The sequence below is a fragment of the Vipera berus genome (genome assembly GCF_964194415.1).
Source record: "Vipera berus genome assembly, chromosome: 13".
Taxonomy (NCBI): Eukaryota; Metazoa; Chordata; class Lepidosauria; order Squamata; family Viperidae; genus Vipera; species Vipera berus.
This window is the reverse complement of record NC_138216.1, coordinates 10,526,317-10,544,696: the sequence shown is the minus strand read 5'-3', so window position 1 is coordinate 10,544,696 and position 18,380 is coordinate 10,526,317. Positions and strand designations below refer to the sequence as shown.

Genomic DNA, 18,380 nt, shown 5'->3' with positions numbered 1-18,380 from the left:
CAAGGGCCAAGTTAGAAGACCCCTGGATTAAACCTACAGGAGCTTCAAAACTTTTCTCCTGTCTCTTCCACACCACTATTGGCAAGGCAATAGTTAGGAATCTGGCGCCCCCTAGCGTTCATCATAGACTTATTCCCAGCAAGACATGAGCCATTCAAAAATATTTGCTGGGAATTCCAAAATTTGATCCAATGGCTCAAGCCAAACCTTTGGCAGGAGCAAGAGAGAGAGAGAGAGAGAAACGAGGACTCTTGCAGCGGAGTGGATTGAGGGAGGATTGAGGCGGTTTGAAAGGGAGGAAGATCAGATGAATGAATTCTCTGCTCTTCATCTTCCTCCTCCTTGAAGAGATGCCTAGAATTTAACTTGGGGAAGGGAGCAGGAGGTAAAATGTGGGTTATGCAGGATTTTGGCCTCCTTCCTAGGCCTTCACAGAGCCCAGCAGCTGCTTGCTACTCACTCAGCTTCCCATTTACTGGTGCTGAGCAAAAAAGGGACTTCCTGATCAAAATTAACCTGAGCCAACCGCATACTTCCCAAATTTGTAACATTTTATTACAGTAGAATAGAGCTGGAAGGGACCTTGGAGGTCTTCTAGTCCAGCCCCCTGCTCAAGCAGGAGAACCTGTACCATCTCAGACAGGTGAATGTCCAGTCTCTTCTTAAAAATCTCCAGTGATGGAGTGTCCATGATTTCTGGGGGTAATCTGTTCCACTGGTTGATTGTCCTCACTGTCAGGAAGTTTCTCCTTAATTCCAGGTTGCTTCTCTCTTTGGCCAGTTTCCAACCATTGTTTCTTGTCCTTCCCTCTGGTGTTCTGGTGAACAACCTGACCCTCTTCCTTGAGGCAGCCTCTCAGATACTGGAACACAGCCATCATGTCTTCCCTGTTTCTTCTTTTCTTTAGACTAACCAAACCCAAGTCCTGCAGCCATTCTTTGTATGTTTTAGTCTCCAGGCGTTTGATCATCTTAGTTGCTCTTCTCTGAATTTTTTCCAAACTCTCAACATCTTTTTTGTCATACGGTGACCAAAATTGGCTGCAGTATTCCAGGTGTGGTCTTACTAGGGTTTTATAAAGCGGTACTAATACCTCGCGTGATCCTGATTCTATGCCTCTGTTTATACAACCCAGGATTGTATTAGCTTTTTTGGCTGCTGCTGCACACTGCTGGCTCATGGGCAGAGGATCATCCACTAGGACTCCAAGGTCCTAGATTATACAAAATTAAAAAAACAAATAGTAGGACACAGTCGGAGGGGAAAGGGAAAGAAAAGTGAGAGGGAGAAGGAAAAAAAGAAAAAAAAAGGCATTAACTTCCAACTTCCTCTGTTGCAGTAGAAGGACGTGTTAACACCGAACCTCAACTTTTTACTTTTCCATAATAGCATAAGCTCGCCATTTCTATAACAACAAACCAATCTAGTCAGTAAAACCCCAGATCAAAGTTTCATTTTTTCCCCCCACCTCAAGCACAAAACCCAGCCACAGTCGCCAAGCGGAAACAAAAGTTCTTCTGGTTTTTTTCTTTCATCCAAACGGTCGGTTTAGCCATCTCCTAGGGAGGAAAGCCATGGCAAATCTAGACAGCACACTAAAAAGCAGAGACATCACCCTGTCAACAAAAGTGCGTATAGTCAAGGCTATGGTCTTCCCAGTTGCAATGTATGGCAGTGAAAGTTGGACCATAAGAAAGGCTGAGCGCAAAAGAATTGAGGCCTTTGAACTCTGGTGCTGGAGAAGACTCCTGCGAGTCCCTTGGACTGCAAGGCGATCAAACCGGTCAGTCCTAGAGGAGATCAATCCTGACTGCTCCTTTAGAAGGCCAGATCCTGAAGCTAAAACTCAAATACTTTGGCCACCTAATGAGAAGGAAGGACTCACTGGAGAAGAGCCTAATGCTGGGAAAGATGGAGGGCAATAGAAGAAGGGGACGACAGAGAATGAGGTGGCTGGATGGAGTCACTGAAGCAGTAGGCGTGAGCTTATCTGGACTCCAGAAGATGGTAGAGGACAGGAAGGCCTGGAGGAACATTGTCCATAGGGTCGCGATGGGTCGGACACGACTTCGCAACTAACAACAACAACACATCCCCCTTCCCATCCATCGGGGCTGAGCCCCGTCTCTCCACTGCTAAGCGAGACAGTTATTAAGCGGGTTTTGCCCCATCTTACGACCTACCCTGCCACAGTTGCTAAGTGAACCGCTGCAGTTGTTCAGTTAATAACACGGTTATTAAGTGAATCTGGCTGCCCCATTGACTTTGCTTGTCAGAAGGTCACAATTTTTTACATATTGCGATTGTTTACATATCGCCATCAATGCGTGATCCCGGGATGCTGCAACCCATCATGAATGCACGCTGGTTGCCGAGCATCCGAATTTTGATCACGTGACCACAGGGATGCTGCAAGGCAAGTGTGAAAGTCACTTTTTTTTAAAAAAAATAATATTTTATTAATTTTTCAGTTTTACATTTGAGTATTTAAAAAGCAACGTGGTAACTGGGTTAATCAATAGTTCAATAACAAAATCTTTGGTGCAAATCTGAGGTTACAACATCAGATATTTCTTCTCTTTTTCCCTTAGCATTTACTGTCTCGTATTCAAGCTAGTACAGTTCTAATTATATCAACTCAGTAAAAACATCATTACTACATTTATCAATAACGTTTTAGCTTGTACATATCTTACATTCAATCTTCATAAACAATCCATATCCTGTTATTTAAAAAGTCACTTTTTTCAGTGCTGTTGTAACTTTAAATATTCACTAAATGAATGGTTGTATACAGCACTACTGCCTTCACCAAGGAGATGGGCTTCCATCTTAGCCTCTTCCTTTCCACTTCTCAGATTCTTTGTTTATATATATATATATATATCATTCGGGTTTTTTCCCACGTAGAATTTATTTATTTATTTATTTATTTATTTATTTGATTTATATACCGCCCTTCTCCTGAAGGACTCAGGGCGGTGTACAGGGCAATAAAATAAGAATACATTAGTTAAATAATTTTAAAACCCAAATCCATCAGGCCAGGCCGGCTTGTTCGAATAGATAAGTTTTTAGATCACGCCGGAAGGAGCGAAGGTCGGGGGCCATCCGGAGTTCAGCCGGTAAGCGGTTCCAAAGGATTGGTGCACCCACCGAGAATGCTCTCCCCCTGGGGGTCACCAGTCGACATTCTCTGACCGGTGGTACCCTGAGGAGGCCCTCTCTGTGGGAACGTACAATTCTATGTGGGGAAAAACCCGAATGACCAAAGATCTACATACAAACACCCTCGAAAACCTCAGAAAACATATATATATATATATATATATATATATATATATATATATATATATATATATATATATATATATATATATATATATATATATATATATATATATATATATATACAGTATATATATATATATATACACAGTATATATATATATATATACACAGTATATATATATATATATATATATATATATATATATATATATATATATATATATATATATATATATATATATATATATATATATATATATATATATATATATATACAGTATATATATATATATTTGGTTATATATATATTTGGTTATTCGGGGTTTTTCCCCGCGTAGAACTAAAGGTGTAGGGGCGACGTTTCGACGGAATCCCATCCGTCATCATCAGGCTGGTGGCTTCTGCTTCCTTCTTCTGGGAGAAGCATGTGGCTGTTTGTTCCTCTTTTTTAAACTGCCAGAGGGGGTGTGTTCTGTGGGTGGAGGTGTGCTCTGATTGGGTGGGGGAGTAAGTGTGTTCTGATTGGGTGGGAGTGTGTTTTGAATGGTGGGTGTGTTCTGATTGGGTGGGGGTGTGTTTTGAGTGGATGGGCTGGTCTCAGCTGCCAGCCTTAGACCTGAGCTGGTGAGTTGTGCTGCTTTTGTTCGGCTTCGTGTTTGTGGTGGTGCCATGTTTTTATAGTGGGTGTCAGTTTGCTTATTGTGTGGTTTGGAGGGGTTTAAAGTGGCTGATGTTGCAGCTGTAGTTAGGTTTCTGTTTTGTGGTTGTGCCTCGTTATCATTGTGGGTTCGGATTTGCTTTTTGAATAGTTGTGTGGTGGTGATGTCATGTGGTGTTATCATGACTTTGGGTCTATCATTCTTGGTGGTTGGGACTCGTCTGTCAATCAAGGCGGGTTTCCAAATGGTTGGTAGGCGAGAGGTATCATCTCGTTTGTTTATGCTGTGGGGGCGTTTTTCTATCTCAATGGCTTCTCTGATTATTCTGTTGTTAAAATGTTCAATTTTGGCGATAGTTTTGGTTTTTTTAAAATCAATTTCATGTCCCGTGGCTTCAAAGTGTTGGACCAGGGATGAAGTTTGTTCTCCTTTTCTGAGTGAGTTTTTGTGCTCTTCAATGCGTGCACTTATTCTTCTGTTGGTCTGTCCGATGTATGTGGTGGGGCAGGTGGTGCATGGGATTTCGTATACTCCTTGGTTTTCTAAGTCAATTATGTCCTTGGGGTTTCTTAGGATGGTGGATATTTTTCTGTCTGTGTAGAATGCTGTTTTGATGTTGTGTTTTTGGAGGACCTTGCTGATTCTGTCTGTGGTCCATTTTAAGTATGGGAGGAGGGCTTTGCCATTTTCTTGTTCTCTGTCTTGGGTTTTTGTGGGTGTCTCTCTTCGGATTAAGTTGGTAATCGTGTTTCTTTGAAATCCATTGGCTGTTAGTACATTAGTGAGAGTGTGTAGTTCGGTTTTTTGGTGTTGTTCGTCAGCTAGGTGTTTTGTTCTGGAGATGAGTGTCTTGGCTATGGAGTTGATCTGTGCTGGGTGGTGGTGTGAGAGTGCGTTCAGATAGCGGTTTGTGTGTGTTTTTTTATGGTAGATAGTGTGTCTTAGGGAGCCATTGGATTTCTTGTAGACTAAGACATCAAGGAAGGAAAAAAAACCCGAATAACCAAAGATCCACATACGAACACCCGCGAAAACCTCAGAAAACATATATATATATATATATATATATATATATATATATATATATATATATATATATATATATATATATATATATATATATATATATATATATATATATATATATATGAATGAACCTTTATTGTCAAAGTACAACCATGTATACATTGAGATTGGCTGAGCCTCCCTTCATGCCCCCACCCCCAACTTACAGTGACATATATAACATTGTTTTTTTACATATCACCATCAATAAATATTAATAAACAGTGTGTTGTCTAGGTTTGTATTTACAAATAATAACATTTAATTTTTTATAGTTCCATATTCCACATAGTAATTTTCCTTGGTTTTCTCTTCGTCCAGTAATATTCTCTTTTACCAAGCTTACATTAAAACTTTTCTGGGTAATTTTTTTTTTGAAAAGTAACAATTAAATGTCTACGAATATCCTCCACTTCATTATTCAGCTTCTTTTCTAATTAATCATCTACCGTATTTTCCGGCGTATAAGACGACTTTTTAACCCATGAAAATCATCTCAAAAGTTGGGGGGTCGTCTTATATGCCCAGTCGTCTTATACGCCGGAAAATACGGTAGATCACCTTGTCATAGATCCTGTTTTTTAGAGTTCTCATTTAAATTTGTTTTCCCCACAATATTCAAAAGAAAGCATTTTTACTTGTTAAAATTTTCTTAGAGTTAATTGCACTTCTGTTTTGAAATCTTTTGCCTCATTTGAAGACCTACATTTTTCATATCTTGAAATAGAAAGAAGAAAAGACAAACATAATATACTATCTAAAAAAGCGCATCCTTCCTAAACTAAAATACCTTAATAATCAATGTTTCAATTTTTTTAAACATATTCAAACTTCAAAATCCATTATATTTGAATATTTAATACATTTCCCTTATATAAATCTCCCCACACATTTTTATATTTCTCATATCATAGGCAAAAAAAAATACTGTATCGTTTAAGGAGCCTATCCCTCCTAAGCTAGGATTCATTTGAATTCAAAATTTTATTTCTTTAACCGTATTCAAACAAGTGTTTAATCTTTAAATATTCCAACAAACGAATCCCATCATCTAATTTCTTAATTCTTTTTTTGTTGCCAAACATTTTTCCTAGTCAGTATGTTCCGTTGAATCCCAAGATCTTCCCGTGGTTTTCTATATGATGTTGTCAGGACAAAAGCTAAGTCAATGAACGTATTTTTGTGAAGATGTTCCTCAGAGATCTAAGAGAGAAAGAAAGAAAAAAAGATCTCTGCAGATTCTTTGTTATTCTGGCAGCCTGTTCTCTGCAGCTTTGCAGAGGCAAATTTCTCTGCCAGCACTTCCATGCTCGTAAAGGTAAAGGTAAAGGTTCCCCCGCACATGTGTGCTAGTCGTTTCCGACTCTAGGGGCCGGTGATCATCTCCGTTTCAAAGCCGAAGAGCCAGCACTTGTCGAGGACGTCTCCGTGGTCATGTGGCTGGCATGACTGGACGCCAAAGGCGCACGGAACGCTGTTACCTTCCCACCGGAGTGGTCCCTATTTTTCTACTTGCATTTTTACGTACTTTCGAACTGCTAGGTTGGCAGAAGCTGGGACGAGTAGCAGGCGCTCACTCTGCTACGCGGCACTCGGGATTTGACCCGCCAAACGGCCGACCTTCTGATCGACAAGCTCAGCGTCTTAACCCACTGATCCACCGCGTCCCTATACGAGCGTCCATTCTCGTAGAGCTTCCAAAAATTCGCCAAGACCAGCTTTTTCCCTCCTTTTCTTCAGCATGGGGAAATCTTTAGCCCTGCACCCTGCTCTGTTTTACTGTGAATTAAATTACACTAAATATTTGCACTTAAGCACAACTGACTTCCCCATTGATCTGTGTGTACTTTGCTCTGTTCGGTTGTAATTTAATTCACGGTAAAATATAGAGGTGGGGAGCTGTACGGGATGGGTTACTGTTTAATAGGCCATAAGGAAATGCTGTTCAGCTTTGTCTCTCACCTCAACTGATAGCAAACCTGAACTCCGCACAGGTAGATTGGTGATGGTGTCTTTGCGACCCCCTTTTTTCCTTGCTCTTTTGAGGGAGGAAGGGGAACTTTTAGAAGCATAAAACCAAATGTTAGCTATGAAAGCCAGCTGGGTGACTTAGGGCCAGTCCGTCTCTCTCTCAGCCCAATTCTCCTCACAGGATTGTTGTGGCGAGGAAAATAGGAGGAGGAAGGTAAGTTGAATAGATTCGTCGCTTTGAGTTATTGGTAAAAAAATAATGTTGTTGTTAGCTGCAAAGTCATGTCGCGACCCCATAAACAATGTTCCTCCAGGCCTTCCTGTCCTCTACCATCTTCTGGAGTCCTTTTAAGCTCAGGCCTACGGCTTCAGTGACTCCATCCAGCCACCTCCTTCTCTGTCGTCCCATTCTTCTCTTGCCCTCAACCTTTCCCAGCATTAGGCTCTTCTCCAGGGAGTCCTTCCTTCTCATTAGGTGGCCAAAGGATTTGAGTTTTAGCTTCAGGATCTAGCCTTCTAAAGAGCAGTCAGGGTTGATCTCCTCTAGGACTGACGGGTTTGATCGCCTCACAGTCGAAGGGACTCGCAAGAGTCTTCTCCAGCACCATAGTTCAAAGGCCTCAATTCTTTGGTGCTCAGCCTTTCTTATGGTCCAACTTTCACAGCCATACATTGCAACTGGGAAGACCATAGCCTCGACTATACGCACTTTTGTTGGCAGGGTGAGGTCTCTGCTTTTTAGTGTGCTGTCTAGATTTGCCATGGCTTTCCTCCCCAGAAGCAAGCATCTTAATTTCTTGGCTTCAGAGCCCGTCTGCGGTGATAATAAAGGCAGGATATGATAAATCAGCTAGGAAAGTTCAAGACAGCTAACTTTTCCTTTCTTTAAAGAAAATAAAAACATGCTACAGAGTTGGGAGAGTTAGAGACTAAATTTTAGTACACAAACATGGACCCTTGTTAGACAGAGAGACAAAGGTAATGTGGGGCTGTGTGTCATATGGCGTTCATGGGTGGCAAGTTACCCAGCCCACCCTCTATGAATCAGAATAACAGAGTTGGAAGGAACCTTGGAGGTCTTCTAATCCAACCCTTTGCTCATACAGGAGACCCTAGACCAGAGGTGGCCCTTTTATGACTTGTGGACCTTAACTCCCAGAGGTCCTGAGCCAGCCATGCTGGGGATTCCGGGAGCTGAAGTTTACAAGTCATAAAAGAGCCATGGTTCCCCATCTCTGCCCTAGACCGGGGGTCCCCAACCCCCAGTCTGCAGACCAGCATCGGTCCGTAGCAGGCCAGAAACTGGTCAGCGCAAACAAGCGAAGCCCCATCCATGGGATGCAGGCAGCACGTGAAACCATGTCTCCTCCAGTCTGCGGAAAAGCCTCTCTCCATGGAACAGATCCCTGGTGCCCAAAATATTTGGGACCGCTGCCCTATAGCATTTCAGACAAATGGCTGTCCAATCTCTTCTCCAATGAAGGAGCACCCACAACTTCTGAAGGCAAGCCATTCCACTGGTTAATTGTTCTCACTGTCAGGGAATTTCTCCTTAGTTCTAGGTTTTTTCTCCCCTTGATTAGTTTCCATCCGTTGCTTCTTTCTCTTGCCTTCTGGTGCTTTGGAAAATAGGTTGCCCCCCCCCTCTTCTTCTTTGGGGCAGCCCCTCGCATAATGGAAGGCTGCTATCATGTGGCCCCTAGTCCTTTTTTTTACTAGATTAGACGTAGCCAATTCCTGCAACCGTTCGTCAACATCATCCTTCTGCTTCGTTGACCAAGCTCTGCACTTCCTGAAGTCCTTGGAGATAATAAAAAGCTAGTTTCCCCCAAAAAAGGACACTTTTTTTTTTTTGAATGGCAAGCCAGAAGTGATGTCTCTGCATTTGGAGTTGGTGAAGGGCGCAGAATAGCAGAAACAGCAGGGAAATGTTTACACAAAAAACCATTAATGGTTTTAGGAACTTGCTGAGATGGTTAAATGGACTTCCTTGATTACAGAAGAGACGATATCTATGTTTATTGCCAATTAGAAATAACCTGTGGACATTTTGAGAGTAACAGCGAAAGAAATGAATTTGTGATTTATGGTTCTTTTGATTAGAAAAAAAAATGGATCACAGAAAAAAAAGAGCTTGCCTTTATAGGGGACTGGAGACTAAAACATATAAGGAACGGTTGCTGGAATTGGGTATGTCTTGTTTAATGAAGAGAAGGACGAGGGGGGACAGGAGGGCAGTCTTCCAATATCTCAGGGGCTGCCCCAACGAAGAGGGAGTCAAGCTATTCTCCAAAGCCCCCCAAGACAAGGGCAAGAAGCAACGGATGGAAAGTAACCAAGGAGAGATCCAACCTAGAACTAAGGAGAAACTTCCTGACAGTGAGAACAATTCACCAGTGGAACAACCTGCCTCCAGAAGCTGTGAATGCTCCAACACTGGAAGTTTTTAAGGAGAGACTGGACAGCCATTTGTCCAAAATGGTATAGGGTTTCCTGCCTGAGCAGGGGGTTGGACTAGATGACCTCCAAGGTCCCTTCCAACATTATTATTATTATTATTATTATTATTATTATTATTATTATTATTATTATTATTATTATTATTATTGTTGTTGTTGTTGTTGTTGTTGTTGTTGTTGTTGTTGTTGTCGTCGTCGTCATCATCATCATTATCGTAGATAGAAGCTTATTTTGTTTTCACCCTTATAATTGCTGTAAAGAAAACCGGAAGCTCCTTTTTATCACTTCTATTTTTGAAACTCTCTGACACCGGAGATTTCCAAAAATAGACTAAACTAGACAACCATTTGACTAGGATGGTATAAGATCTCCTGCCTTGGATAGCGGGTTGGACTGGAAGACCTCCGGGTTCCTTCCCGGCCCTATAATTCTATGCTCTGTTTTTTGTGCTTTGTTTATTTATTTATTTTCACTTTGGCCTTCCTTCTTTTCTTTCTTTCCTTTTCTTCTAATATAATATAATCTGATTAGTTTTTATCTCCTTTAAAAATTATTTATTAAAGGTAGTGGTGGACTTCCAACAGTTCGTTTAGTGACTATTTGAAATTACAGTGGAACTGAAAAAAAAGTGAATTAGGACACTTTTTCACACAGTCATCACAGCATCCCCTTTAGTCATGTGATCAGAATTCAGAGGCTTGGCCACTGACTCGTATTTATGACGGTTGCAGTGTCCCGGGGTCACGTGATCCCCCTTTCCCCAAGCAAAGTCCATGGAGAAGCCAGATTCGCTTAAGTTGCTTAAGTTAAGTTGCTAACTTAACAGCTCCAGCGATTCACTCAACATCTTGACAAGAAAGGTTGTAAGATGGGGGGAAAATTCACTTAAGAAACGTCTGGTTGAGCAACAGAAATTTTGGGTTTAATTGGGATTGTAAATTGAGGAGTATCTGTATTCTCTGTTCTATTTCTTTCCCTTTCTTTCTTTTTTTTCACTTTTGGCTCCTTTCTTTTCTCTCTTTCCTTTTCCTTATATTAAATCGTGTTGCTTTTTACCTCCTTTAAAAATGTGCTATTATTCTAATTTAACAATTCTCCCCTTCTTATCCCTTGGTTCTGCTTCAAAATGCACTTCTGTGTTCTTCCCTTTCAGTGGAAAACTCAGCCCACTGTGAGTTTCCTTTGCTGCGGGATCTCTTAATCCGGTAAGTTGTTGGTTTGGGAATCTTAACCATTTTTGAGTTGGGGGGGGGGGTTTGAAATGTTTGGAAATCTAATGAGACAATCAGAGAGGAAATAGGAGAGCCACAACTCTTGTGTTTTGATGACCGTTCTGGCAATGTTCCTTTGGCAATCCGGTAATCGCCCTTGGTATGCACTCAGTATGTGCAGCAGGAATTCTGGGCTAAAATTGTGGAGGATTCCTGGAGTATTTTTACTGGATCTATATTTACTGGAGTAACTGAGTAGTATGAGGTCAGCTAATAAGAGCCAGCCACGGTGCTTCAGGAAATCCATGTCATAATGGTGCCATAGTTCCCCATCTCTGAATTAAGGCACCAGGCTACAAATTGGGAGACAGTGAATTCGAATCCCAACTTGAAAGCTCGTTCGGTGACCTTGGGCTAATCACCAGGAGACTGGGAATTCTAGTTTCGCCTTAGGTATAAAAGCCAGCTGAGTGACTTTGAGCCAGTCACCAGGAGGCTCTGAGTTCTACTCCCACCTTAGGCCTGAAAAGAAGCTGGGTGACTTTGAACCAATCACCAGGAGATGGTGAGTTCTAGTCCTGCCTGAGGCATGAAAGCCAACTGGGTGACTTTGGGCTAGTTCCTCTCTCTCAGCTCAGTCCACCTCACGGTTGTGGAGGGAAATTGGAGGAAGGAGGTATATTAAGTATGTCCACCAGCTTGAGTTGCTTATAAAAGAAAAGCTGGATATGAATAAATAAATAAATAAATAAATAAACAGGGAAACCCAGCAATCCAGCTGCTGCTGTAACAAAGTTTAGCCCTAGTTTGTAACTAGAATTATTCCTCAGTTGCCTTCTTGGTGAGAAGTAGACAATTTTGCCAAGGCCAAAGCAATACCAGAAAGAGAACAGTGGCCTGGAGCAGTGGAGCATTTAAGTTTAAGCACATTTAAAAGGACCGGATCAATCCTTTACCATCTATGTAAAAATGGTCATATAAAACAGCAGTCCTCAACATTTTTGGCATCAGGGCCCAGTTTGGTGGAAGACAATTTTTCCATGCACTGGGGGGAGGGGAGAAGAGGCGTGCACAATTTGGATCCCACGCAAACAGTAGGGTTTGCTTGCTTGCCGCTCACCTCCAGCTGTGTGGCCCGGTTCCTAACAGACCACGGACCGGTTACTGGTCTGTGGCTCAGGGGTTGGGGATCCCTGATCTAGAGGCTATCAGAAAGAGATATGGTTGTTGTATATTCCACTCTGGTAGTTTCTGGGATGAGAGAAATAGTTTGGGAGCCAAACGATGGAGAATTGGTAGGAAGTTGTCAGGGAATTGCGCAGCAGGTGTCCCATTGAAGTCAGAGATGCTGAAACAAACTTGTAGTTTTATATCAATAAATATATTTTACATCTACATTTACAGTAAACAAGATAGTCAGGCACATCACTACATCATGAGGTAAATTGTCATGAGGTAAATCACAGAACAGCGTACAGAACACACAGAAGAAAAAGGCGGGAAAAAAGGGAAACTCCCCCTTTCCAACCACTTTTGCCAACGTCTATGGAGATTCTCAACCATCCAGGTCACGGATGCTTTTCCAAAAGGCAACTAGACTTTCTTGGGGTTGTTTTTTTTTCCCTTGAAAAGGTTTTGCTTCTCATCCAAGAAGCTTTTTCAGTTCTAACTGAATGATGTGGTTGATGCCCCTTTTTCTTCTCTGTAGGTCTCACCTCCAGGATCTCAAGGACATCACCCACAGTGTACATTATGAACAATACCGCATCCAGCGCCTCAATGAAAGCAACCGGCTAGCCAAAGGTGGCGGGTGGCTGGCACTGAGCTCCCTCACTTACGAGCCACAGGGACAGCATGGTCTCCCCTGCACCGCCTCAGCCCCACCACCGCTCCAGTAGCTGGTGCAGATGGCTTTCCCCTTCCATCTTCTTCTTCTTCTTTTGGGGGGGGGGAATTAGCTGGAGCAATGTTCCCAGAAGACATCACATTCCTTCTGTAACCCCCGTGTCCTCTCAGCATCTATGCCCCACTGCTGGACACCTTCCCTTTCATCTGTCTTCCATCCAGTTTCACACCTTGGAGAAGAGCAATACTGGAAGAGCTGCCAAGAGCCCACCTTTTCACAGTCTTTCCCACCTGCACCACGTGGCTGTCTTTTTTGTGACCTCTGCTTCTCAGCTAAGCTGTGTGCGTCACTCCAGGAAAACCTCCATGCTGCCTTTGGAAGCAGGTTCTTCTTTCCAGAGGTTTGGGTGTGAGCCTACTGTCCCCAGCAGACCTATTTTCTTCCTTAACCCACACCCTAATTCTCTCTTTTGTTTCATCCTAAAGCTAGGGGCTCCATGCTACTTCCCTGTCACGCTTGGGGGGTGGATTGGGGGAGAGACTCTGAAGGCTTTGCGTTGGGTCAGAGACGGAGCTCACAAACTCTGTCAGGCCAAAGGGTGACTCTTCATTGTAGATTGTCCCAGACTGGGCGGTTGGTAGCTGTAAGAACTTATGAGAGCAAATATGGTCTTCAGATGAAGAGACAACCTTTCTATGTGACCTGGACTGACTGATAGGACCAAAATTACTCATCTGAAAGTACTTGGACAGCAGGAGGAATGAGATATCACAAGCAATCTTCTGCACAAGAGACCTTTGCCACCGTGTACAAAGCTATGGGCTTCTGACTGTGGAATGCTCCTACTGGATACTTCTTGTTCTGAGATCCATGGGCATGGGACGATGCAGAAGATTTCTTCCAGCCTGGTCCTGTGTTGATGCAGAAGAAGAGACCTGGGGAAACGCTTCCATTTTCCAGAATTTGCTCGATTGCCCGAGTTTGTGGTTCCCTCCATGACATTGACACTCCTGAGTAAAGGGCTCTTGGTCAACTTGTGAGTTTTTCCAGTTATTACATTAAATTCCAATTTAGAAGAATTGGAGTTTTTCTTTTTTCTTTTTTGTCAGGGGCCCTTTAACTTCGATGTAGAACGGAGCTCCAGAGATTGGGTAGACCGGCTTCTCCTTCAGCTAATGGCAACCAGGTAGACCAGATCCACCCTAGGTCTCTGGTGACCACACTCACTATCAGCTACTGGAGAACAATCAACCATGGTCAAGATGGCAGGAAGTCAGAAGTCAGAAGTCACACACACACACACACACACACACACACTGCATTTTAGCCCAGCTGTTTTTCTGTTTAGGTAAAGAAATACCTCTGAAAGAACCATCCAACAGGGCACAGGTTATCTAGCGTTTTGTAATTCTATTGGGACTATGATTCTTATGATCTAAATTAGCAAGGCCAAAGGATAGCTGATTGTGCAAAGTTACCATAAAGACTTAGAACAAGCCAAGGAAAGTCATTAACCTACCCTAGCAGAGAAAAGGGGAAGGAAGATGTAATCCTCTGAGGGTCATTTAGGACATGGGGAAACTCAAGGTCCACCTAGGCAGCTGTTTTGGGAGACCGACTGTTGCCTTAGGCAAAGAATTGGCCTAGGTGATGCCATAGTAGAATTAGTAACAGTTCCTCTGCTGTTTCACGGAAGAGGCATGTCTATTTCTTGCTTTTCTGCCATGTATTTAGGACAAGGTTCATAAGTCGCGCTATTTTCAAGAGAAATGGAAGCTCCTGTTCCATTGCTAGGGTTCGAAGAAATTAGAAGTGCGCATGATGGTAGGGAAAAGGAGACCAACATATCCTTTGCCAAATATTATGGGCTGTTCTTGAGAAACCCCTGCAAACCAGAAGTGGAGAGCTCAAGGCACGTTCTTCTGTGTCTTTCAAGATCCTTGGAATTACGTTTCAAAAAGATTCTAAAGCATGTCGATCACTTTTGACCCCATGATCAGAACTCAGGAAACTGGGAGTAGGTGGGTGTACTTTGGACTGAGTAGAAAACAACGTGACTTTTCTACCGTCACAAGAAGTAGAAAGCCATTTTTTGAAAAGGAAGAGGAAGCACAATCTAGAAATGGATGCAACTTTTTGGGGGAGGACCCCAACCCCTTTTTCACTTTCATCTCTACCCCCCTGGAATCACACAGGTAGAACCTTAATTCCTGCCTAGCTTCAGATGAAGGTCTGAAAAGATTTGGATCCCTGCGCCAAGAGCAGGTGCAGTAGGTGGCCAGGTGTTATTACCTTATGAACTTCACTCTCGTTAATCATCTACCTGCCTCTCATTTCCGGACAAGCCTTTTCCTGCTTTGAAGCAGAAACCGCGTGCAGTGAAAGGCTACAATCCAAAGAACACAGTTTGACACCCAGGGCGGGCTTCTTCGGCCCTTCCCTTAGGCGAACACTCCTCAAGGTGATGTCAACAACTTTGCATTCTTCCATGAGAACACTCAACACGGAAAGCTTGACGGGGGAAAGATTGTGAGCAGAACAGCAGCCCTTTTGCTGCTGCTGCTGCTGCTGTTTTGTTTCCCTGGCCTGTCCCAGATTTAGCAAAAGTTGAGAGCTTCTAGGAAAGTCCCTAAAGCAATGGCAGAGCTCCACCCTCCACGGAGACTTTCACCCATCCCTCCAACTGGGCGTTCCTTTGCTTTGGAGCAGTGCCTAGACTAATATAGGACCGCACCCTCATAGGCTTTCTGATCAGCTTCTCAACATACCTTGCTTGGTCTCTAGTCTTTCCTGCGGCCTCTTTGCCCTGCTGGCATCGGGGTCACCATGCCAGCCCTTCAGATCAATGAGCGCTCTCTGATTTCTCCGCTGGGGATCATTCGGTTGTTGGAGATCCTTTTCTCCTGCACTGCTTTCAGCTTAGCAGCTGTCTATCAAAGCTACTACGGAAGCTATGGGACTTGGTCGATGTTTACTTGGTGCTTCTGCTTCATCATTTCTGTCCTTGTGGTGATTGCGGAGCTGATCAGCCTGGACAAAGCCCTGCCTCTTTCCTGGCAGGACTTCACCTCTGCCTTCTCCATGCTGGCCACTCTGATGATCTTCACGACTTCCATTGTCTACCCAGCAACCTTCATACCTTACTGCAATAGTTACAACTGTGGTTACCAGATTGGGGCTACCATCATGTCTTGCCTCTGCTTCATTGCCTACGCAGTAGAAGTAGGATTCACCCGGGCCAAAGCAGGGGAGCTTAGCAACTTCCTAACTACCATCCCTGGCCTTCTGAAGGTTTTTGAGGCCTACGTAGCTTGTCTTGTCTTCTCCTTGCTGGAAAGCTTTTCCTATTACAAGATTTATCCTGGTCTGGAATGGTGTGTGGCCGTCTACTCCATCTGCTTCACTCTCACCATGGTGATCATCATTCTCACCATTGGACGCTGCCTTGGTTCCCTGCCCATCCCTGTGGAGAAGACTCTCGTGGCCTACAACGTCTTGGCTGTTTTCATGTATCTTACGGTGGTGGTCATATGGCCTTTGTATAGCTTCCGGGGTTTTCCAAAACCTTCATGTACTATTTCTCAAGTCAAGTGCGCCATGTGGGACAATCACCTGGGAATTACCTTTCTCTCCTTCTTCAACCTCATTGCCTACATTGTGGACTTCGCCTATTCTTACAAAATGGTTTTTGTGACCACACCGGCATAGATTGCTCATGTCCTCATCTCGCCCATACACGCGTGTACGTGTGGAACCATATTGGCTTATGCTACTGAACATGCTGAAATCCAAGAAGCATGGATCCAGGAGTAGCGGAGGTTATGGATATCTGAGGTGATGGTGGTGATGGTACTTCTAATCTTATAATTATGTGATTTAAATTTTGGACTGTTTTGTTTTATACTTGCAGTTATGTTGGATGGATAGATCCCATTTCATAAAGAGTTGAACCTGTCTTCATTCATTGCAAGACTTCTATGAATTACACCCTGATTAGATGTGAGCCCTTCAGGTGTGACTAAAAAGTTTGATCCAGGGCCTAAAAATTCTCCCCAAATTTTGGAGAAACCACTGTGCTTCAGGCTTTCCAACTTCTGTTTTAAAAGCAGTAGCTGTGAGAAGTGAGAAGATTATGAGCAAAGAAGGAAAATCAGGATTGGAGAACAAGCCGAGTCCTCCACAGAAAGAAGACAACTTTAATCACCGCACTGAGCTGAGGACGCAATTTTTGTCCTCAGATATGTCCTACAGGAATGTTTTCTTTTGCCTTTGGACAGAATCTCTTATTCAAGTTAAATGAAACAAGAGACATCACCGCAGAATATGGAGTGGGAGGGTTTTTATTGCCGTACCGAGCAGCCAGCTAAAACATGGCTTGTTGGATTATGGATTGCTGAATAAACCACAGTTGGCAATAAACATCTCCACCAAGTCAAACTTGGATACCTCTAGGTTGTTTTCTTGGTAACGGTGTGAGTTAATTTCTGGTAGTTTGCCCCATCTGGCCATGTATGAACACCTGCCCATGGACTATGCCTAGTAGGCAGACACAGAGGTGAAGGTAAGATTTCCTCAGAGCTGAGTTCAAGTGCTGGCGACTTTATGAACATGGTCGTGTTTTGCCGGCAATAATATAAAGGTGGATTGCCCTTGTCTTCTTACAGGATAGGTTTGGGGCTTCCCCCCCCCTTTCTAGTTTAGCCTATATCTGTGGGGTATCTTCCTACTCCTCCATCTAGATTCTAGGTAATGTGGAGGAGTAGATTTTGGAGAAGATGGGTGGAGATTGCTGGAACAATGTGATCTTAAACTATTAGCGGAATATCAGCTCAGTTTGAACAAACAAGAAAGGATGAGAAAGACGTACTCTTCAATGAAGGAGAATATTGGTAGCTCAGGGTTGAAATGAGAGGGTCCTTGGTGCTCTCTGAGCTTGCTTGCTTTCTTGCAGACATTTCGTCTTTTGAAAGTCCATCTTTTCTCTTCCCTCCCTCTTAGACCAAAGTAGGACAGACTTAAGTCTCTTTCCCAATGTCCCCAGACTGAGCTCATGTTTTACTAAAAGTGTCCACAAAATGTCTCCGTAATCTCTGTACTCCTTTACACTACCAGACAATCTTCCTTGACATCAGCCAAGGCTGCTTAAATCCACCCATCTGCTGAGTCCAATTCACACTGTAAGCTAAGCCAAAAACCCTCGGTTTGTAAAGTAGGCGCTGAGTTCATCAAACACTGTAAACTAAACGGCAACATAAACTTAAGGTCGTATGCATTCAGAAGACCAATCTGCCATTCATTAGTATTTATATCTATATACTTCTCTCATATTAAGATTGTAATAAGGATAAAACACTAATAGGCACTACTGCCAACCTGGCCTTGGATGATCTCAAGCCTCAGCTTGTTAGTAACTTGGTGATAGACCACTGGAAAGTCCCAAGGCACTAGACAAGGCTGGGAAGTGAAAAACACATCCCAGAAGAAGACAAGGCCAAACCATGTCTGTTGTGTTTGTCAAGAAAACGACATGTGCGTGAAGTTGTCAAGAACGCTACAAGGATGTAGCTTCAATCAAAGGAGACTTACTTAGTATTAGTTGTACTGAGTTTGTAACTAATTTAGGGTCTCAGATAAATAGCAGATGTTTGCGATCCCCGGTTTCCAAGGATTGTCAAAGCTGAGATGGGCGATCCATGCTGTGCCGCCCATTAGAAACTGTATATTCATGATGTCAAGTCATTGTAATGCTGAAAGGGGAGAATTAAACCCGTTCAGGTTTCACTTGAGAAATGGCAAGCTGGGCATGTGGTTGTTCAGCAGCCAAGGAATGTCCCTTATTACAAATATATTGGTGAATCTGGGTCTCGTTGCAACAT

At 43.1% G+C, this 18,380-nt stretch overlaps 2 protein-coding genes across 2 annotated transcripts in view; both read left to right on the top strand.

The window, feature by feature from the left end:
- Nucleotides 1–12,559, top strand: part of SEPTIN12 (septin 12) — a 44,071-nt gene extending 31,512 nt beyond the window's left edge. Inside the window, exons 9-10 of the mRNA XM_081338612.1 lie at nt 10,601–10,652; nt 12,367–12,559. Of these exons, the coding sequence (XP_081194738.1) occupies nt 10,601–10,652; nt 12,367–12,556 (242 nt within the window). The 3' untranslated portion in view covers nt 12,557–12,559. The remainder of the gene's footprint in view (nt 1–10,600; nt 10,653–12,366) is intronic.
- Nucleotides 12,560–15,316: 2,757 nt separating this feature from the next.
- LOC308674273 (myeloid-associated differentiation marker-like) lies at nt 15,317–16,918 on the top strand. The gene has a single exon (XM_081338613.1). It carries the CDS (start codon nt 15,331–15,333, stop codon nt 16,210–16,212), a length of 882 nt encoding a protein of 293 aa, XP_081194739.1. The 5' UTR covers nt 15,317–15,330; the 3' UTR covers nt 16,213–16,918.
- Nucleotides 16,919–18,380: the final 1,462 nt, after the last annotated feature.

What these genes read in the sequence shown, in the direction of transcription:
- LOC308674273 (XM_081338613.1), top strand. Translation starts at nt 15,331, where the DNA reads ATGCCAGCCCTTCAGATCAATGAGCGCTCTCTGATTTCTCCGCTGGGG.